The 23,350-nt window shown below is 42.3% G+C and overlaps 1 protein-coding gene across 1 annotated transcript in view; it reads left to right on the top strand.

Annotated features, from left to right (window-relative positions):
• Positions 1-2,172: 2,172 nt before the first annotated feature.
• Unc13b (unc-13 homolog B) overlaps positions 2,173-23,350 on the top strand; it is a 209,200-nt gene continuing 188,022 nt past the window's right edge. The window contains 1 exon segment of the mRNA XM_037202547.1: positions 2,173-2,248. Within this exon segment, the coding sequence (XP_037058442.1) occupies positions 2,227-2,248 (22 nt within the window). The 5' untranslated portion in view covers positions 2,173-2,226.

Below are 23,350 nucleotides of genomic sequence, written 5' to 3' on the forward strand. Positions count from 1 at the left end.
GATGTGAAATTCCCAAAGAATTAATAAATCTTTAAAAATGAGGTGTTGCCACTCTTATAATTGGGCTAGCAAAGATTATGACTTATTTTTCAGGAGACTGTATTGCTTTCTCAGTTCCATGCTTCAGCTTCCATTCTTTTTTGTTTTATTATTATTTTTTTTAAGATTTATTTATTTATTATGTATACAGCATGTATGACTGCAGGCCAGAAGAGTGCACCAGATCTCATTACAGATGATTCTGAGCCACCATGTGGTTGCTGGGAATTGAACTCAGGACCTCTGGAAGAGCAGTCAGTGCTCTTAACCTCTGAGCCATCTCTCCAGCCCCGTTTTTTATTATTTTTTAATATTATTTTTATTTCATGTATATGAATATTTGCCTGCTTATATGCATGTGTACCATGTGTATGTCTAATGCAGGTAGAGGCCAAAAAAAAGGTATCAGATCCCCTGGAAATACATACAGTTGTGAGCTGCCATGTGAGTGCTGGGAACCTCTGCAAGAGCAGCAAATGCTTTTAACTGCTGAGCCATCTCTCCAAACCCTTGCTCTTTTTCTATTTGTTTTTTTAGACAGGGTCCCGTGTAGTTCAGGATCGCACTGAACACACTGTGTAGCCAAGGATTGCCTTAAATTCCTGATACTGCTGCCTTCACTTCCCAAGTGCTGAAATTACGGGGCATCTGATGTCATGCTTGGTCATGCTTTGGTAAAGCCATGTTGGCCAGGCCTCCATGATAAGGAGATGAGGTGGTTATTCCAAACCCTGGAGAAATTGGGGTCTGCCAACAATCACAGGAAAGGGCTTGGACCTGAGATACTCCAGTCAACCTGGCACGTCCAAGTTTCTGAGAAACCCTGAACTGTAGGACCCAGTTAAGCTGTACCTAGATTCTTGAATAAAAACTTTGAGATAACCAGTGTCGTTTAGGTTACTAACTAAGTTCAGGGGTTATTTATTACATGCCAATAGAGAATACACGGACTGAATCTGCTTAGATCTTAAATGTGTGCTCCTCACAATTTTATTAGATTGTTTCCCACTACTCTGTTATTTCCAGGTGCAAAGTGATTACCAGTCTCTCATTGGCTGGCCTCTGCATTCTCTAGAAGGATTCTTGATTTCTAACAGTTCTGTTCTGTCTAAATTCAGTACTACAATTCAGAAGTTCATCTCCCTTTCTGTTTGTTCGTTTGTTTGTTTGTTTTGAGACGGGGTTTTCTGTGTAACATCCCTAGTTGTCCTAGAACTTACTTTGTAGACCAGACTGGACTCTCAGAGTTCTGCCTGCTTCCCGAGTGCTGCGCCACCACGCCGCACATTTTCAACTCCTTTTTCAGTTCCTTGATCGCTCTACAAAAGCTGTGATAAATAGCTAAGTACTCCTACCACGGGTAACCTAAAAAATGCCCACTGTCTTTGAGATCTCTTGACTAAGCTGCTTAATTATCCTGCTCCAAATCTTCAGGCTGGCCTCAGGTTTGTCGTAAGTAGCCAAGGATGGCCTTGATTTCCCCAGCCTTCATTTCCTGAAGAGCTGGAATTTTGCCTTCACAGTCTCATTGCAACCTTGTGTAATTACTATGGCAAGTACCTCTTCGGTTGTAAGGTTTGCCTCATTAAAGGAAACCCATCGCAAAGTCTTCAATTAAAAGAATCTGTTTTTTGTGTGGAAAAAAAAACCGCACACACGTGGGAGGAGCAAAATGTTTCAATTCCCGCCGCTCACAGGTGAGGGTTAGTTCCGCCCACCCTTGCTTTACAGTCCTTTCAGTGGGCGGAGCTGCTGTCAATCTCGCATATTAGGAAAATGAAGGGGACCTCGTTGTCTACGTGCTCCTGAGGGGCGGGGTCGGCAGACTGGGCGCCAGCGGATTGGCCGGGGGCGTGGCCCCGAGGCTTGGCTCCGCCCAGGCTCTCGCACGGATCCCAGCCCGAGTGACGGGAGGGAGCTCTGGCGGCTCCCGCTTCGCAGCTATGGCGCCTCGGGGCCGCGCCCAGTCCCCAGTTTGCCGGTGGAGCCTGAGCTCTTTCCTCGGCTCGGTCCGACCGTGAGGACCCGGGCGGCTCCGAGGGAGCGGGGAACGCGGCCGGCGACGGGCACCATGAGTAGCGGCCGGACCCGGGAGGCGGACAGCCCGAGGCGGCGCGGCACCTGCTGAGAGAAAAGAGGGAGCGGCCCGGCGCTGAGGTGCGGCGGAGGCTGGTCCGCGCCTCGGCCATGTCGCTGCTGTGCGTGCGTGGTGAGTGCGCGGCCGGCGGGACCCGAGGCTCCCACGCCTGCCCCACACGCTTCTCGTAGCGCCCCGGCACCGCCTCTCCCGAACTTCACTCCTCGCGCGTTCCCGGGGAGGGGGAGCGGATAGGTTCACAGTCACTTGTAAACATTCGACGAGTCGCCCCCCCCCCGCGCTCTTTTCTGTCCCCCCTTCTGCAGTGGACTGTCACCTCTTCATTCTGGCAGCCGTGTGACGACGTTGCAAGGGGTCTGATGAGAGTGGATTACTTAGGGGACCGCCTGTGTCGGTGCCGCAGCCGGCAATCTCTATTCTTCTCCGTGCGCTGTGAAAGTAGTCGGCTTGGTAGCAGCTTCTTTTTTTATCACTCTGACCGTGTTAGTGGTACAGCTGTCACATCCCTTTAGTGTATTTCTTGATTTGCATCTTACTGTTGTCAGGCTCCTCCCTGGCTCCTTCCCTGAACCTCAGCCTGTGTCTAGGCTAAAGTTAATCTCTCATCATAACACCTGGACGAAGAATATGCTGGCCCCTCTCCTTTGGAAGCAGAACATGTAGATATGGTTTATGTTACGTTAGCGTCTCTCCCTTTCTCCGAGGACACTTGATCCATCCAGGAAGGCATGTGTGTTTGTGTATGGTTTTTTTGGTTGGTAACAAAACAGTCTTGTTATGTAGCCCAGGCTGGTTTGGAAGTCGTGATCTAACTGCTTCACCTCCTGGGATTACAGGAAGCTTTTATAAAACTAGATAGAGCTTTGGAGTTTTAGTCTTAATGAGATACGGTGCCCTGGACTTAGCTCTATGTGAGTAGTGACTATTTGTTGCTGGATTTTGCAGTATTCCAAGAGCCACACTCCGTAGAAATTTTGAATGAATGCAAGAACCGTGATTTTAGAAAGATTATCTGGTCAGAATTAGGGTTTGGATAGCTGAATGTGATCTTGGGAAATTCAAGTTGGAAGCCAGTCCTATCTGTTGAACACAATGGTATAATAAAGTGGCTTGATTGTGAGAGCACACTTAACCACTACGGCCTTCCCAGAGTCCTTTCCTGTTGCTTTTTACTGGATAGCTATGAGTTCATGTTTCTTTTGGCTGCACAGATTAGAAGCATTGTTGTTTGTGATCTCTCTGATTACAGTGTTTCCCCCAGCTGCTGGCAAATGGAACTGCTTGGGTTGCTCTCGTCCACTGTCTCATTAAATCTGCACTAACCCCAAATAGGATTTGGTTATTTCCGGGGATTATGGGAGATACAGTTTTTCTTCTTTAGTGGTTGATTTTTCATTAATGAGAATTTTGCTTTGGTTTTAGGGGAGGCATTTTCCCTCAGCAGCTGGGAGTCTATTTATTCCTTTAGATCCCTGCTGCCCAGTAGCAGGATTTGGGAGAGGTTGTGTTTGGAAATGCCTCTTGGACAGTTTATTAATTCTCTGCTGCCACACTATACAAAGCTAGACCTTATGGAAGACTTTTTAGGTAGGAGCATTTTTAAATCAGAAGTTATTTGTCTGAAGTTAAAGAAGTAAAAAAGCTGCTGCTGTTCTTATTTGCTTTAATATCAGTCAGCTTTCATTGTCTGGAAATTCTGTTATTTAGTCTGTCACTGTCTCTGTCTGTCCTCTCTCTCTCCCTCCCCACCTCTCTCTCTCCTTCCCTCTCTCTCCCTCCCCAGCCTTAATCTAGAGTCAGTCCTCCAATCTCCCGACTTCTGAGATTACAGTTTGTGCTACCATGCCGGGTTTGCTTCTTGCTTGTTTGCTGGGGTTTGAACTTGGTTCCCTTGGCACATTAAGCACACTTAACCACTGATCTAGACACTTGTCTTTGCTTCTTTGGGGGGAGTGGGCAGGGCAGAATCTCACTTTGTAGCCCAGGCTAGCCTTGGCCTTCTGAGTTTCTGGATTGCTGGTGTGAGCTATTACACCTGGCAAAACTAAATCTTATACAATGACATTCCTTGCATTATATTTTGACAGCTGGAATTTGTTGTTTTGTTGCTGTTTTTTTTTTTTTTTGTTGTTGTTGTTGTTTTGTTTTTGAGATAATATTTCCTTTTGTAGCCCATAACTCATTATGTAACCCAGGCTGGTCTTGAATTGGTGGTGATTGGTGGTGATTCTCCTGCCTTAGTCTTCTAGGTACTGGATTGCTGTACCTGGTCATATATACATTTAATTCCAGAATTTGGGAAGCAGAGGCAGGCAGGTCTCTGAATTTTAGGCCAGTCTGGTCTACATAATGAATTCCCTGCCAGCCATGACTACATAGTGAGACCTTCTCTCAAAAATAAGCAAATAAAATCAAAACAACTCCACAAACAAGTGCTGGGATTGTAGATATATGCGGCCACCACCACCCCTCACTGGGAGAGGGATGCTATTTATTGTCTGAAAGCAGACTATCTAGTGATAGTCTATTTAACAACTCAATTTCAGTTCATCTCGGAGTGAGTGGAATTGGATTAGAAACTTTTCAGGTTGGCTGGTGGCACATGCCTTTAATTGGAAGGCTGAGGCAATTGGGTCTCTGAGTTTGAGGCCACCCTGGTCTACAAAGCAAGTTTCAGGATAGCCGGCTACACAGAGAAGCACTGTCTCTAAGGAAAAAAAAAAGAAGAAAGAAAAAGGAAACTTTTTTTTGTTTTGTTTTGTTTTTGTTTGTTTCTTTTTCTTTTTTTCTTTTCTTTATTTATTTATATTCTTTTTTTAAATTTTATTTATTTTATTTTACAATACCATTCAGTTCTACATATCAGCCACGGGCTCCCCTATTCTCCCCCCTCCATTCCCACCTCCTCCAGGGCAAATCCTCCCCCCACCCCCAGGACTGCGATCAACCTGGTAGACTCAGTCCAGGCAGGTCCAGTCCCTTCCTCCCAGACTGAGCCAAGTGTCCCTGCATAAGCTCCAGGTTTCAAACAGCCAACTCATGCAATGAGCACAGGACTTGGTCCCACTGCCTAGTTGCCTCCCAAACAGATCAAGCCAATCAACTGGGAAACTTTTTCATGTAGTAAACTTGATATATAAATTGGTAAATTGTCGTTTTTTGTTTTTATTGTTTTGCCTTTGACTTTATTATTTATTTGAGACAGTCTCACATACCCTTGAATTCCTGGTCCTCCAGCCTCTACCTGCTGAGTGCTGGCCAAATTGGTTTGGATATAACCATCCCCAAACATCTCCAAGAACTTATTTCCATGGTCTAACTCTTCAATCATGCCTTATTTCCCACAGGTTAAAGGCTCTCAGTATCTTGACTCCCATATGCTCTCTCATATGATTCTTGCATATCTTTATAATTTTATTATAGCTGTATGTGTATGAATGTTTTGCCTACATGTATGTTGGTGTACCACATGCCTGCCTGATGCTCTGGGAGACCAGAAGAGTCCATAGATCCCATGGAACTAGTGTTATAGATGGCTGTAAATGACCATGTGGGTACTGGGAATCAAATCCTTGTCCTTTGGAATAGTAGCTAATGCTCTTAATTCATGAGCTATCTCCTCAGTCCCTAAAACTTATTTATTTAGTGTGTGTATGTGTGGAGGTGCATGCCTTTTGTGGAGGTCGGATGATAACTAGCTGGAGCCAGTTCTTTCCTTCTAATGTGAGGTCTGAAGATGGAAGTCTGGAAGTCTGGTTGTTAGGCTTGGCAGCAAGTGCCTTTGCCTATAAGTCACCTGGCTAGTCTTAGCTCTCCTTTTTGATATATATTCTTCTTCTAAAGGATTTATTTTAAATTATGTGTATATATGTATATCTGTGTGGGGGTATGTCCACCTGTAGACACAGGTGTCCCCAGAGTCCAGAAGGGACAATTGGATGCTGGAGCTTGAGTTACAGGAGGGTGAGACACCCCTGTGTGGGTGCTGGGAACTGAACTCAGGTCCTCTGCAAGCAGTATGTGCTCTTAACTGCCGCAGCATCTCTCGAGCGAAGACACTTTTACCAGTACTTCGCTCTTTTTTTTTAAATTTATTTTTCTTTTGGGTTTTCAAGACAGGGTTTCTCTGTGTAGCTTTGGTGCCTGTCCTGGATCTCATTCTGTACCCCAGGCTGGCCTCGAACTCACAGAGATCCGTCTAGCTCTGCCTCCTGAGTGCTGGGATTAAAGGCATGTGTCACCACCGCCCGGAAGTACTTCACTCTTTAGTGCTTAACTTCGTTCATTCTGCATCTGCTTTGGTCTGTGCCTGTATCCTCTAAGAGACTTACATCTTCTATTTATCTAAACTGTATTCTTCTTTTCACAGTTTAAAGTGTACCTACCTCCGTTGAAAGCTTCCTTAGTCCTCAGTGACCTTTTTCTCCTTTAAACCTTAGTGAACTTGTGGTCTGGACAGTGGCTCTAACTTGGCAGTGAATCATATACACTGGCATTGGTCTTGTATTGTTACACTTAAGGTGACCTGGACAAAGGAGACAACATCGGTCGGATCAAACTGCAATTGTCTTGAGCTGAAATAGTCCCTTGTAAGAGGCACAATGAAAAACTAGATTGAGGAATTGTTATTATTGAAGAGGAGATTGGTTAGACTAATAAACAGTGTAGAAGCCCTTTGAATAAGATAGAAGTTTAATTCTGAGTAGATTTAAGATGGAAAGGGTCGTAATAACAGATGAAAATAGTTTAAAAGTTTTTCCAGATCACTTTGTCAATAAAAGTATAGAACCAAGATAAATGGGCCAGTGGTTTAAATTATAGGGTTTTGTCAGGTGGTGGCTCTTTTCTGTAATCCTAGCACTTGAGAAGCAGAGACAGAAAGATCAGGAGTTCATGACCAGGCTAGGTTTTGTTGAGAGCCTTTGCCGAAAGACCAAATATAAACAAATAGCTAAATAACTAATAAAATTATTGGAAACTTAATTTTAGCTTAACAGAAAGAAGACCTTTATGTTAAGGGCTGGGGTTATGGCTGAGTGGTAGAGCTGCCTCACAGGTCCAGTCCCTGTGTTTGATCCCTAACACCACAAAAATGAACAAAACCCAAAACAATGTTGCCAGTTATGGTTTTTCTTAAGAAAGAAATGTAATAGACTGCTTATGAGAACTACTTTACCTTGTAAGCAGTGAGTGAAGGAGTTGGAGGGATATCTTCCTTTAGGTAGAAGGTTTGTCTGTCTGTCTTTCTTTTTCTTTTCTTTTCCCTCCCTCCCTCCTTTCTTTCTTTCTTTCATTTTTAAGAAACCATTATTTGCCAGGTGCACCTTTAATCCCAGACTGGGGAGGTAGAGTCGGTGGATCTTTAAGTTCAAGGCCAGCCCATTCTTTAAAGTGTGTTCCGGGGGCAGCCAGGGCTATGCAGAGAATCTTGTCTCAAAAAAAAGGGAATCATTATGTTATGGATTTCACTTTGATTTTCTTTAAACATTTTTTCTGTCTTTTTTTTTTTTGGTTTTTCAACATTTTCTGTGTAGCTTTGCCTTCTGCTCACAGATCTGCCTGGCTCTGCCTCCTGAGTGCTGGGACTAAAGGCGTGCACCACCAGCGCCTAGCTCTTTAAACATTTTTTAAAATATAACAAAACATATTGGCTGGTCTTGGTACATGCCCTTAATCCCAGGCAGAGGCAGGCAGATCTCTGTGAGTTCAAGGCCAGCTTGGTCTATATAATGAGTTCTAGAGCTCTGGGATATGTAGAAAGACCCTGTCTCAAAAAACAAAACAAACTATATATTTCTTTAATATGTTTTGGTACAAGTTTACTCAGAATAATGATACTATTTTGTTTCCGTTGTAGTCAGTTTAATATAAGAGCAACCACAGTAAACTAAATAAGGACTTTTTAGCTTTCATTCTCTTGGTATGCATGACTAACTTTAATATAAGCATTTTGAGAATTGGGCCTTTTATATTCCTTTGTAATTCAAATAATTGAACTATGGATCCTGATTCCAATTTCTTCCATAAGTGTTCATTTCATTTGTGGAAAAGTAGTTTGGCATTGGGTGTGGTGGCACACATCTGTAGTCCTAGCATTTAGGGGGTAGACTTCGGAGGATCAGTAATTCAAGGCCAGCCTGGTCTACATGAGAATTTGTTTCAAAAAGAAGAAGAAAATAGTTTTTGGGCTGTTAGTAGTGGCACATACCTGTAATCCCAATATGCTGGAGCTGTGGCAGGAGGATCACCATGAGTTCAAGGCTAGCCTGCACTACAGAGTGAGACCCTTTAGAAAAGAGTCTTGAAAATTTAAAAAGCAATGTATTCACTGTGTATGTAATTCAGTGGTAGAGTGTTGGCCTACCATAAGGAGACCCTGAATTCAGTCCCCAGCATGGCAACAAGCAGTCCCTGAAAGTAATAGATGATAATAATATATCTCAAAATTTGAGACTATGCAGAAAAATGTAAAAAGGAAAATAAAATTCTTCATGGTCCCCACCCCCCAAAGTCATTTTTTAAAAAATTCACAACCTTTATGTGTGTGTTGGGAGCTGAACCCTAGGCCCAGTGCCTGCTGAGCAAGTGCCGTAGCACTGAGCTACACCTAAAACTTTGTTTTTAGTATAAGGCAATTGCTATGCGTGGTAAAACATTCAAACAGTTGAATGTGAGGTGAAAGGAAAATGTTTCCCTGTACTCATTCTTTATTTCTCACTTCTTACTAGTAATTACTCTTTACTGTTTTGTGTATATTATAGATTTTCATAACGTGAATTCTTTCAATATACAGGCATCTATAGATGTGGTATATAGCCCAGGCAGGCCTCAGACTTGCCTTCTAGCTGAGAGTGACCTTGATCCTCCTGCCTTAAGTGATGATATTACCATGTCACCATGCCGGGCTCCATATGAGTATATATATAGGTTATATATAATTTAATGTACATAATATTCCACATTTGAACCTAGGCCTTTAGGCATGCTGGTCTTTACCAGTAAACTATATCTCTAGCCAATATTATTTCTCATTTTATTTTGTATTTATTGATTTATTTATTTTTGTTTTTGAGACATGGTTTCTCTGTGTAGCCCTGGCTGTCCTGGAACTCACTCTGTAGCCCAGACTGGCCCTGAACTCAGAGCTCTACCTGCCTCTGCCCCCCCCCCCCCCAGTGCTGGGATTAAAGGTGTGCACCACCACTGCACAGCTTATTTCTCATTTTTTTAAAAAGTTAATTTCATGGGGCTGGAGAGATTGTTCAGTAGTTAAGAGTACTGAGTGCTCTTCCAGAGGACCCAGGTTCAATTTCCAGTACCCACATGGCAGCTTAAAACTTTCTGTAATTTCAGTTCTAGGGAACCCAACACCCTCACACAGACATACATGCAGGCAAAACACCAGTGCATATAAAATAAAAATAAATCATAAAAAGTTAATTTCATGTTTTCTTTTTGGCTTATATAAGTCATGACTATACACACACAAACACACACACACACACACACACACACACACAAACACACACAAACACACACACATATTTTGAGACAGGTCACTATGTGTAGTCCTTGCTGGCCTGGAACTCTCCTATGTAGACTAGGCTGGCCTTGAACTTGTAGGGATCCTCCTGATTGCTAGAATTACAGACATATGCTACTACATCTAATACCTGATTCTTCTTGGTAGTGGGAGAGCATTCCACTATACATGTTTTTACTTTAAACAGTTTAGTATTGGTGAATATTTAGAATTTTAAAAATTTCTTCTCGTAGAGCTACAGCTTATTGGCATTTTTTGTTAGGTGTTTAACTTTACAATCAAGTTTTTACCTGAATCTCCTGTCTGGTTTGCTGGCTGCTGTTTTCCTTGGCATAATAATTATGCTCAGGTGGACACATTCTTTTACTAGCGACAGGTCCTTCATCAGCAGGTAGTACTTCATGCCTATCAAAAGGATCGAAGAGGACTGGCAAGGTGGCTCAGTGGGTCAAAGCACACACCACCAAGCTTGGTGGAAGGTGAGAACAGACTCCTGCAAGTTGAACTCTGGCCACCACATGTGCCTGTGGCATGTGTACCTCCTCCATGGAAACAAATACATAAATACAATGAAATTAAAAAACTTCTGTTCTTCTAAGTTTGACTTGTGACTTACCTGTTCTTTTCTGTTTTAAAAGTTATTTATTTATTATTTTGATGTGTATGTATCTGTGCCTACATAGTTTATGTGCTCCTGTGTATGCAGGAGCCCAAGGAGGCGAAGAGAGCATCAGATCCCAGGCACTGGTTGTAGGTGGTTGTGAGCCACTATGTAATGCTGGGAGGCAAACCCCAGTCCTGTGCATTAAGCACCACTGAGCCGTTTCTCCAGGCTCTGTTCCTTAAATACATACATACATACATACATACATACATTATATACATACATTATATATATATAACTGGGCAGCATGTACACTATGGAGCGTCTGTGTCACTTCTGTCTCTCACACACAAAATAAGTACTTTTAAACATTTTGGCTTGGTTGTAGCTCAGTGACAGAGTTCCTGCCTGTTTGCCCAGGGTCCTGGAGTCATTCCTGCACCACAACTTCCCCCGTATTGCACATGTATTACTTCCATTTTTAAAGTAAAACAGTTTTTTTTAGTAATGTTAAGTGAGCATAGTTGATTTATGTTGCAACTTGCCCTTAAAGAGCTTATGATTTATTGTCACAAATTAGTCTTCCAATTTAACCTAAAGGATACTAATAGGAAACTTGCAGGTTAACTTTGATGGCTCAAACATTTATAGGATGTTCATGATCAATATGTGTCCATTCTACTCAGAATAAATTTTGGTTTCTAGCCACTCGGGCAAGTAGGGGTGATTTTAATGTTTCCAGGCATAAGGGTAGATTGATAAAACATTTTTCTTATTTTCCCTTAACAGTATTGTCATCTACTTCATTTAATTTCTTGTGTGTTTCCATCACATTAGAATTCTGGGAATCCCCGTCCTTACAAGCCAGTAGTTAAGGGATTCCTTTTACTTGACTAAGGTACCAGGAAGTTGATTGTGCCTTGTCCTTTCCAGGCACCAGGCAGCAGTGAAGGAGGAGAGGACCTGCTTCCTCTAATATGGCTCCTGTCATAAACTGTGTAAGCAGTACGTTCTCTGATGTCTTAGGTTTGTTTGCTTGTTTTGTGATAGTGTCATGTTCTTAAGGCTAGTCCTAGAGTCCTGATCCTTCTGCCTCCAGTTTCCAAATATTGGGATTCCAGGTGTGTGCCACCACTTTGGCTTCATTTCTTTGTTTATAAAAGTATGGTTTCTCTAAGATTTGGGCTCTTTAGGCAAATATGCTAAAGATATGTATAAAATGTCTTCCAAACCTAAAGAATCATGCTTTAGCTGAATTCTTAAATCCTATTTACCTATGTTGTGTTTCAGACTTACTTTGCTATGAGTTTGTTTAAAGTTTGGGCTGTGTATCATTTGTAAATATTTGTTGAGTACTATCTCTATACTTGCTTATGATAGAAATTTATATTAGATATTAGATAAGAGGCCATAGATTCTACCTATCCCCCCTCCCTTTTTTTTTTTTTTTTTTTTTTTGGTTTTTCAGGACAGGGTTTTTCTGTGTAGTTTTGTTGCCTGTCCTGGATCTTTGTAGACCAGGCTGGCCTCGAACTCACTGAGATCTGCCTGGCTCTGACTCCCAAGTGCTGAGATTAAAGGTGTGTGCCACCACCACCTGGCTTCTACCTGGGTTTTAAAAATATGTCCCTAGCTGAGTGTGATTGTGAATGCCAATAGATAAAGGCAGGAAGACCAAGGACTGCCTAAGCTACATAGCAAGATACCATCTCAAAACAAACACAGGGGCCTCTGAAATGGCTCAGAAGTTAAAAGTGTTTGCTATGCAAGCCTGATGACCATGGCTCTGAATTTGATTCCTGGAACCTATGGTAGAAAGAGAACTGAGTCCCAAAAATTGTCCTCTTACCTCCATGTGTATGTATGCTGTACACACACTCACTCTCTCTCTCTCTCTCTCTCTCACACACACACACCTACACACCAATGATAAACAAATAAAATAAAAGTAAAATAAACATTAAAAAAGAAAGATGAAAATGCCCATATAAATCCAAAGACTAAGCTTAGGACTATTAAATCTGAGCTAGAATAGTAAAATAATGTAATTTTTTTTCCTGTACTTGTTTTGTTCTGTTTTCAGTGCTGAAGATTAGACTCAGGTCCTCACACTTGCTAGGCAAGTGCTCTATTACTGAGCTCCATCTCCAGCCCTCTTTTTCTAATTTTTTGTTTGTTTTTGTTTTTGAGGGAGGGTCTGGCTTTATTTCCCAGGCTGGCATCTAGAGGGCTACAATTATACACATACACAACCCCTCCTGGGAGGTTAGCCAGATGCTTCCACTTACAGCGGCAGGGCACTGTGCTGCATCTCACTGTGGATGGCTCTACCGTGGTTCACTTACTAGCCTGGTGACAGTGCAGATTGGGTGAAGTGGGCAAGTGAGTGAGGTCATTAAGTTAAAGCAGGAGACTATAAAGTTTCTTCCCGCTCTCACTGTGTTGGCCAGTGTGGTCCAGGACTTTCAGTCGTCTGCTTCAGCTTCAGGAGCACTGGAATTACAGTTGAGTGTCAGCATACAATGGGTTTTGTTTTCTTTTTTACTGCACTGCCCAATGAACCCAGGGCCTCACACATGGTAGGTACGTGACTTATCACAGTTATACCACAACCCGTTCTAAACTTAAGAAATGTATCTTACATGTGTGAGTGTACATGCTTGTGCCATGTCGCATGTGTGGAGGTCAGAGGACAACTTTCAGGAGTTGGCTCCCTCCTTCCAGGGGATCCTGAGCTTGAGCTCAGATTTTCAGACTTTCATGGAAAGCACTTTACCTGCTTTGCCATTTTGTTGACCCTTAGCCTTTATTTTTTTAAAGAAATGTTTTTATTAGCATATGTTGAGTATACAGAATAATGGGTTTCATGTTTTTCATCATATGGAGCCCCCATCATGCTCTCTTGTTCTTCTCTCACTCTAGCTAATCCCTGTAGCCTTCTTTCTACGTTCATGTTTTGGTTGTTATTCAGTGAGGATCATCAGGATTGTTTACAGGAGCCCATATACCCTACTAGTGACTATACCATTGAAGAAAACACTCTGCCCCCATCAGTTGCTAAATTTAAAACTGAAGGAGGGGGCTGGGTCCTATGAGCCTCTCCTCCTTCTATGACAGGCAGATCTCGAGCAGATAATCACAGCTGCTATTATGTTCAAGAGTTTGGTAGCTTGTTATGCATGGAAGTCGAGTATTTCACACTGCTCCCCAACTTTTGGCTTTTATGTTCTTTTGCCCCTTCTTCTGTGATACTTCCTGAGCCTTTTAAGGAAGTGAAATAGATATCTCATTCATGGATTCAAGTCATTTATTCCTCCTCTGACCACTTATGAATTTCTTCAATCACTGATAACTTCTGTGGAAAGAAGTTTGTATGGCCAAAGTTTGACAGCATCATGAATATATAGGCATAAATAGAGTTATTTAGAAGGCAATTTGACAGGCCCTTTTTTAACTTAAAAAAATATTCTTTGAGACTGGGTCTTACTAAATTGTACAGGTTGGCCTTAAACTTGTGGTCCTCTTACCTCAGCTTCTTACATAATTGGGATTACATTTATTTATTTGAAACAAGTTCTCACTGTGTAACCCAGATGGACTTTGAACTCCTCATCCTCCTGCCTCAGTCTCTTGAATTGCTAGATTACAGCCCTGTTACTCTAAGTTTGGCGGTATAATGTTTCCTGATGAGATTTGAACTACCATAGAAAAACTGTGAAATCTGTCACTTCCATCTTTTATCTCCTACCTCCCACTTAGTCTCATGTCATCTAGGCTGGCTTTGAACTCAGTAAGTAGCTGAGAATGGCCTTGAACTACTGATCTTTCTGTCTCCTCTTCCTCCTCAGTGGTGCAATTATAGGCAGGCTCCATTCCTGCCTTTTTTTTTTTTTAAGGTTTATTTATTTATTTAATTTATATGGGTGTCTGCATGTATATCTGCACACCAGAAGAGGACATTGATCTCATAGGACTACAGTTACAGACTGTGAGCCACCATGTGGGTGCTGGCGATAAAACACAGATTCTCTGGAAGAGCAGTCAGTGCTCTTAACCACTGAGCAATCTCTCCAGTCCCTATTTATGTAGTTTTAAAGACAGGCTCTACTTACTGTGTAGCCCTGGCTTAGTAGACTAGACTGGCCTTGAACTCACAGACATCCTCCTGCCTCTACCTTCCAAGTGCTGAGATTAAAGGCATATACCACCATGCACAACCCTGACTTAATGTCCTTCCCCCCATCTCCCCCGCCCCCCTCCCCCCCTAGCTGAGGACCATACCCAGGGCCTTGTGCTTGCTAGGCAAGTGCTCTACCACTGAGCTAAATCCCCAACCCCATAATTTTGACTTATGTTTTTTAAAATTAATTTGGTGTTGTGTGTGTGCATATGTGTACATGCATATGAGTGTGGGTATTTGTGCATGTGTTTGGAGGCTAGAGGTAATTCTCCTGGTGATATTAATCAGGAGGATGTCCACCTTATTTTCTGAGTCAATTGCTGGTACCTGGGGTTCACTTATTAGGCTTGCTTGGCTGACCCGCAAGCCCCAAGGATTTTCCTGTCTCTGCCTCCCCAGTGCTGGGATGCATGCCATCATGCCTGGCTTTTTTATGTGGGTGCTGGGGATCGAACTCAAGTCCTATGCTTACATGGCAAGTGCTTTATGATAGGTTTTCTGTAACCCCCCCTCCCCCCCTGAAACAATAGGTTTCTGTGCCGATGCAGTAAGCCGGATCAAGCTGAATTGAAAAAGTATAACAGGTTTATTCTGGGCAGGTTCTCCAGTCCCACCAAATGAAGCAGGGAGACTTTATAGGTTGTAGGCAAGGGGTGATGACGGTCTGCCACCCGCTGGGTTTGTATAGGCAAAAGCCGAGTGCTTTAGGTGAGGACTTGGGCTGCTGGTAACTTTAGGGGAGGAAACTGCAGCTGCAGTAGCCACCAAGAATTTGGAACTGGGCTTTTTGGCCCTTTGTTCAGAGACTCTCTGAGAAGGCGGGGTTTGGAGGGAGATAGGAATGGGGCTTTCCGAATCATGCAGGGGCAGCTGGAGGTTCCAACAGAACACTTTAGAGACGGGCTTTGTTTGTTTGTTTGTTCTTAAAAGTTTATTATTTTTATTTATGTATGTGTGGGCTTCTCAATGCAAGTGCATACAGTTGCTCATGGAAACCAGAAGAGGGTGTCAGATACCCTGGAGCTGGAGTTACTGGTGGCTCTAGTCCTTTGCAAGAGCAGCAAGTCCCCCCCCCCCCCAGACAGGGTTTCTCTGTGTAGCTTTGCGCCTTTCCTGGAACTCACTTGGTAGCCCAGGCTGGCCTTGAACTCACAGAGATCCGCCTGGCTCTGCCTCCCGAGTGCTGGGATTAAAGGCGTGTGCCACCACCGCCCGGCACAAGCACTCTTAAATGCTGAATCATCTCTCCAGGCCCCCGGCTTACTTTTTAAACAGCATTTTAAATTTATTTATTGTGATGCTGGAGATTATGCCTTGCACATGCTATGTAAGAGTTCTTCCACTGGCCAAGTGGTGGTAGTGGTGCACTGGCCTTTAATTCTAGCACTTGGGAGTGAGTTCAAGACCAGTCTGGTCTGCAGACTGAGTTCCAGGACAGCCAGGGCTACACAAAGAAACCCTGTCTTGGAAAAAGCAAAAACAAAACAAAACAAAACAAGACAAAAATCAGCTCTATCACTGGGCCATATTTCCAGGATTCCTCCCTGCTTCCTTGTGCCTTTTAAAAATGGTATCACTGTGTAGCCTGAGCTCTCCTGGAACTCAAATTCGCTGTAATCCCCTGTCTTAGCTCCTTAAGTACTGCGATTACAGGTGTGAGCCACCGTGCCCAGCTTTGTGGAATTTCCCTTTGTGCATGCAGTCAAGATCTAGCTGCCTGAGGAAGGTTACACAGCCAGCTTTACATTCACTGCTCGGTTGTGGTCCTCTCTGTGATCCTGGGGAATGGAATAAAAATTGAATCACAGGGTACACTTCTTTTTCCTTGAGATAGTATCTCATGTGCCACAGGTTAGTCTTCATTGTGCAGCTAAGGATGACCTTGAATTTCTGCTCTCCTGCCCTAACCACCTGAGTGTTGTTATTACAGTCATGTGCTTGCCATCTTGTTGGTTATGTAGCATTCGGGATCAAAGGCTGTAGATGTAACCAACCGTCTTTTTAAATAAGAAACACAGAACTAATGAAAAGAAGAAAGCCAAGAGATCAGAGCTAAGAGCCTTACCGCCTGCTGCTAGCCTATTAAGCCAAGAGACCTCTTTGAAAGAGAGCTACTTCCTGTGTATTTGTCTTTATATAGTCTTTCTGTTCTGCCTTCTCATTGGTTGTAAACCCAAACACATGACTGCCTGTATGTACAGCCCTCCAGGTCTTCTATGGTTGGTATTGAGATTAAAGGCGTGTGTCTCCAATGCTGGCTGTATCCTTGACCACACAGAGATCTACCTAGCTCTTCTACCAAGTGCTGGGATTAAAGGTGTGCGCCAGCCACGAACGCCCAGCTCTGCTATGGCTTGCTATTAGCTCTGACCCCCAAGCAACTTTATTTATTAACATACAAATAAAATCACATTTCAGTACAAATAAAATACCACCATAGAACGCTAAACTGCAGGCATAGTAGATAAGTACTTTGACAACTGAGCTACATCCCTAGCCTCATGTTAACATTTATGTTTGACTTAATAACAACCTTTAATTTATTATTTAGTGACAATGCAGTATTCTTTCTCAAATCCAAAAGCAGCTCTCCTAGTTAGCTTCAGTTGTCGACTTGACATAGCCCCCAGGGTTATCTGAGCGAGTCTTGATTGAAGGATTGCCTTAATCAAATTAGGCTGTGTGCAAGTCTGTGCTACATTTTTAAATGATGTATATATTTTTATTTTATGTGCATTGGTGTTTTGTCTGCATATATGTCTGTGTGAGGGTGCTGGAGCCACTGGAACTGGAGTTACAGACAGTTGTGAGCTACCTTGTGGATGCTGGTAATTGAACCCTGGTCCTCTGGAAGAGCAACCAACCAGTGTTCTTAACCACTGAGCCATCTCTCCAGCCCCACTGTGCTGCATTTTTTGATTGACAACTGATGTAAGAAGGCCCAGCCCACTGTGCACTAGCCATAGGCAGAACTTCTATGCTGTACAGGAAATTTAGCTGAGCAGACACTGGAGAGCAAGCTATAAGTAGCCTACCTTTGTGGTCTCTGCTTCAGTTTTTCCTTGACTTTTCTCAATGATGTACTGTGACCTGGAAGTTTAAGATGAAATAAACTCTTTTCCTCCTAAGTTGCTTTTGGTAAGAATGGATTATTACAGCAACAGAAAATCTAACTGGAGCAGCATCTTTCTACTGGATGTGTAGGACAGGTTCATAGATCAAAGGAAAAAGAAACGTGAGAGTCTCTGTTTCTGTGCTAGTGAGTTCCACAGTGATTAAAAAAAAAGTGTGGTAAAAATTCAACAGTCTCTGCATACACACATGTACACCTGTACATATGCATGACTTACCGTGAACATAACACATACACAAAGAATAGTATAAACTGAGCATGATGGCACATTTGTAATCTGAGCATTTGCAAGTCTGAGGTAAGAGCAGTATTGAATTTGAGGCTTTTTCAAAGAAAACAAAAAAAGTCTAGCCTGTATAAATCCTGTCTCAAAGTACAAAAATCTAGCTGGGCATCATGATTCATTCCTTTAATTCCAGCACTTGGGAGGCAGAGGCAGGCAGAGGCAGGAAGATCTCTGCCAGTTCTAGGTCAGGCTGGCCTACATAGCAAGTTCCAGTCTAGCTAGCTAAGGTTACATGGTAAGACCTGGTCTCAAAACAAAAACAAAACTCAAAAAACATCAACCCCCTGGGGCTGGAGGGATGGCTCAGTGGTTAAGAGTACTGTCTGATCTTCCAGAAGATCCTGGTTCAATTCCCAGCACCCACATGGCAGCTCACAACTGTCTGTTACTCCAAGATCTGACACCCACACACAGACATACATGCAGGCAAAACACCAGTGCAAATAAAAATAAAATAAATATTTTGAAAAAAAAACCTCAACCCCCCCAAAAAAAACCAAAAACTAATCATTCAACTAACCCAGCCCCCAAACCCTAAAACAGAACAAGAAAGAAACAACCAAAACCAGACCAAATCAAACTAACCCACCAACAGCAACAAAAACAGAACCTCATACTTGTAATCTCAAAATTTGGGAGGTGAAGACCAAGGATCAGGAATACAGGATCACCCTTGACTATATATCTAGTTCAAGACTACTCTGGGATACATGAGACCCTGTCTCAAAAACACAAAAGCTAAAATAAAGATAAAAAAGTGAAGAAATAAGAAAAAAAATTGGAAAATATAGCCACAAGAGAAAAAAGTTAATCTAACTTCTTTTTCTTTTATCTGTTTCCTTTTTATCTTGTGCATAAAATTACACTACACTTTATATGTCCTGATTTCTTTTCCTTTATTTTTCTTTTATGTGTATGGGTGTTTTGGCTGAATGTGTGTCTGTGTACTTCAGTCTCTATTACCTATGGATTCCAGAAGAGGACATTGGATCCCCTGGATCTGGAGTTACAGGCAGTTGTGAGCCACCATGTGAATGCTGGATCCTTTGGAAGAGCAACCAGTCCCCTGATTTCTTTCTTTCTTTTTAAAAGATTTATTTTATTTATGTATATGTGTCTGTGTTCCTCATATGCATATGTGTACAGGTACCCAGGGAAGCCAGGAGAGGGTTTGGGTCCTGTGAGACTGGAGTTCCAGGTGGTTGAGAGCCACCTGGCATAGGTGTTAGGACCTGAATGCTAGTCCTCTGCAGAGCAGTATGTGCTCTTAACTGCTAAGTCATTTCTCCCGCCATGCTACATTAAAAAAAAAATCTCCTCTCTCTCTCTTTTCCTCTCTCTCTCTCTCTTCCTCTCTCTTCCTCTCTTCCTCTCTCTTCCTCTCTCTCTCTCTCTCTCTTCCTCTCACTTCCTCTCTCTCTCTTTTCCTCTCTCTCTCTCTCTTTTCCTCTCTCTCTCTCTCTCTCTCTCTTCCTCTCTCTCTCTCTCTCTCTCTTCCTCTCTCTCTCTCTTTTCCTCTCTCTCTCTCTCTCTTCCTCTCTCTCTCTCTCTCTCTCTTTCTCTCTCTCTCTCTTCCTCTCTCTCTCTCTCTTCCTCTCTCTCTCTCTCTCTCTCCTCTCTCTCTCTCTCTCTCTCTCTCTCTCTCTCTCATGTCTGTGCATCCATATGTAAGCACTCATTTGAAGGTAAGGGCTGCTTTGGGTGTTGTCCTCATCTTCCATCTTGTTTGAGACTGGGCCTTTTTGTTGTTCATGCCCTGGAGAATTTTCCTGTCTCTGTTCTCATCTCCCGGGATCACAGACACATACTACTGAGTCTAGCTATTATGTGGATTCTGGGAATTCAAACTTAGGCTTTCAATCTTTACAGAAAGCATTTTTTTTTGTTTTGTTTTTTGAGACAGGGTTTCTCTGTGTAGCCTTGGCTTTCCTGGATCTCACTCTGTAGACCCGGCTGGCCTCAAACTCAGAGATTCACCTGTCTCTGCCTCCCCAGTGCTGGGATTACCAGTGAGCCATCTCCCTAGCTCCTGAATCAGTAATTCTGATCTGCTCACTATTAAAAGAGCACACTAATGAAATCACAATAAATTACTGAAATAAAATAAGGTACCAATAATTGACATTTAAGAACATTGGTTTGGCAGCACGCTTTTGTGGTGTCAGTATTGCTTGCTTAGGAGAATAGTCCAGCTGTTTCTAGTAGAAGCCAGTCAGGAGGTCATAACCTCTGCCCCTAGTCAGATGATGGTAGGTGTTTCTTGGTTTCTATGACATCTGCTGTTGCTTTCCAATTTCCTTGGGATCTAGTTCCATGGCTTGTTCTAACTAGAGAGAAGAGGTAAGGTAAGCCATGAACATACTTCTGAGCACATGCACCTTAATGACTTGAATTCTTACTTGTAGCTTTACCTTACAGGCTCTCAGTATTACATAATAGATAATGCTAAATAAACATTTGATTTGGGTTCAGTGTGTTAGTAACTTAATAAGTTTTTGAGACAGTGACTCGCTAAGCCCAGGCTGGCCTTGAACTCAAGAGATCCGCCTGTCTCTGCCACTATGCCTGGCTATTTATTTGGTATTTTCAGACAGTGTCTCATATAGCACAGACTAGACTTAAACTCTTCTATCTAAGTACTAACCAGGCTTGACCCTGCTTAACTTCTAAGATCTTTTAAAATAGATCAGAGTGCTGTGACTATACATTGGCATCAAATGTAGAGGAGGATGACCTTGAATTCTTGATTCTCTTTCCTCCACCTCCTGAATGCTGGGATTGTAGACATGTGCCATCCCACTCAACTTATGTGGTTCTAGTATCTCATGCATGCAAGGTAAGCACTCTACCAGCTGAGCTACATCCCCAGACCTAGTTAATGAATTTTAATAAATACCAATAAATACCAATGGGTCTGCTACAGTGGTCTACGGCTATAGTTCCAGCTACTGGGGAGACTGAGGTAGGAGAATTTCTTGAGCCAAGGAGTATGGGGCCAGCTTGGGCAACATAGTGAAGCCTATCTACAAAATAATAAAATAGCAATTATGATTTGTGTGCTAGATAAGAGACTTTTGGCACTGGGACTCAATGAATGCTAGGCAAGTACTCACTCTATTCTTTAGTTACACCTTTTATCCATGTTTTATTTTTTGAGACAGGGCCTTACCAAGTTAACCAGGCTGGCCTTGAACTTGGAATCTTCTTGTCTCAGCCTCCTGAGTAGCTGAAATTACAGGATTGGTACACCAAGCCTTGTAAGAGCTTGCTTGCTCTCTCTTTCTGTTTCTGTCTCTCTGTCTCTCTCTCTCTCTCAGGGTCTCACTATGTAGCTCTATCTGTCCTGGAACTTACTATGTAGACAAGGCTGGTCTCGAACTCATAGTTCCCCTGCCCTGCTTCCTGAGTGCTGGGATTAAAGGTGTGTACCACCACACCCAGCTTTGTAAGAGATCTTAAAATATCATTGTTAGTTATTAAGTTAAACATTAAGTTGACTGAATTTGAAAATACCTTATTTTTCTTTACACTTCACTAGAATTGTAATAATCACTTGATTTAGAAAGTAGTAGGTAGGTGGCTGAATTGACCTTGTCCTGTACCTGTGTAAGCAAACTTGGATTGTTTCTGATAAATAGTAACTATAGAAATCGGATAGTGTATTAATGTAAACACAACTGAAGCTTACTTATTTATAAAACATTTTAAAAGATACATGAGCACTTGTATGTATTCATTTATAACCAGGATTGTGTTTACTTTAGAATTAGTCATTGGCTTTGTTAGTTGAGGTTTGACGTAAGTACTTATTTGTCTTTTGGTTTGAAAAGGACCTTATAGTTAGTAAATTTTTTTGGCTCTTGGATAAATTGTGTTTTTAAAGTACAAGGTATCATATTTGTACATTCTTCATTTTTAGTCTCTTCAATTTTTGATACAAATCTATGAAGTATAGTAGAAATTTACCAGTGATATTTAAAGACTTTTCAGATGGGTTGGGCTTGTAATTTAGTGGTGGAGAGTGCTCGCCAGCATATGAGTAGCCCTGAGTTCAGTCCTTAGTATTAATGTAAAAGGAACTCTATAGGAATGCAAGAAATTATATATACATTATTTAGTTTTGTTTACACTATCTATGCTATGCACTATCCATGATGCCTTCCACTTTTATGTGGAATTCAGGGATTGAACTCAGGCTGCCAGGCTTGCCTGGCAAGTGCATTTACTCATTGTGACATCTTGCTGCCTCCCTGACTTTTTTTAGATAGTCTTACTGTCTCGCCTAGGCTAGTCAAGAAAAGTATATATTAGAGATTAGAGGCTGGTCTGGAACTAACACACTCTCTTTGTCTCTGTTTCTCTTTCTCGTGTGTGTGTGTGTGTGTGTGTGTGTGTGTGTGTGTGTGTTGTGTGTAAGTAAGTAAGCCAGAGGTCAATCGATGTCTTCATCAGTTGCTCTCTACCTTACTGGGTTAAGGTCTCTCACTGAACCTGGAGCTCACTGATTTGGTTAGGCTAGTGAGCTCCTGAGGTGTCTGATTACCACCCCTGTCCAGTGCTGGAATTACAGGCACTCACTGCCATGTTGTTTATTTATTTATTTTTTATAAGTGCTTGGGATATGAACTCAGGCCCTCATGCTTCCATAGCAAGTACCTTATTGACTGAGCCATTTTTTAATCCCTTGGAACTCTAGATCCCACCTCAGTCTCCTTAGCGCAGGCATGTGCTACTGTAGCTGGCCACACTACCATATTTTCACAAAATTAATTTTGTTTTTCTTTGACTTGGTTTATGTTGGCATAAATTATAGCATTAGCTATTTCAGTCGGTGTGGATCTGATATTAGTGCTGTAGTGAGAAACCTGTGGGCTGCCCAAAGTGTAGGCTTTCAAATCTGGGCTTGAATTTCAGAGTGCACTGTTTAATTAAGTGTGAGGCCTTGGACAGTTGGCTGTGTTTTAATTAATCTTTAAAGAGGAAATTGTATGTTGTATGGTGGGTTTTTCTTTTCTTTCTTTCTTTTATTTATTTTTTTTGGGGGGGGGATAGAGTCTTACTATAGCCCTGGTAAGTGATCAGCCATGCTCTTAAGTACTTGAGTTATAATTTCAGTCTTTTCTACTTTCTTTTTTTTTTTTTGAGATAGAAATTCAGCTACATAGATTTAGAGTGTGGTGGTTTGAATAAGAATGGCTCCCGTAGGCCCATATATTTGAATGCTTAGATGTTAGGGAGTGGCACTGTTTGAGAAGGATCAGAAGGGTTAGGAGATGTGGCCTTGTTGGAGGAAGTGTGTCACTGAGGGTGGGCTTTGAGGTTTCAGAAGCCCATGCCAGGCCCAGTCTCTCTCTCTTTCTGTCCCTGCTGCCTGTTGACCAGGATATAAAACTTTTTTTTCCTTTTTCTTTTTCTTAGTTGTTCAAGGCAAGGTTTCTCTGTGTAGCTTTGCCTGTCCTGGATCTCG

The sequence above is a fragment of the Peromyscus leucopus genome, chromosome 2, assembly GCF_004664715.2.
Source record: "Peromyscus leucopus breed LL Stock chromosome 2, UCI_PerLeu_2.1, whole genome shotgun sequence".
Taxonomy (NCBI): Eukaryota; Metazoa; Chordata; class Mammalia; order Rodentia; family Cricetidae; genus Peromyscus; species Peromyscus leucopus.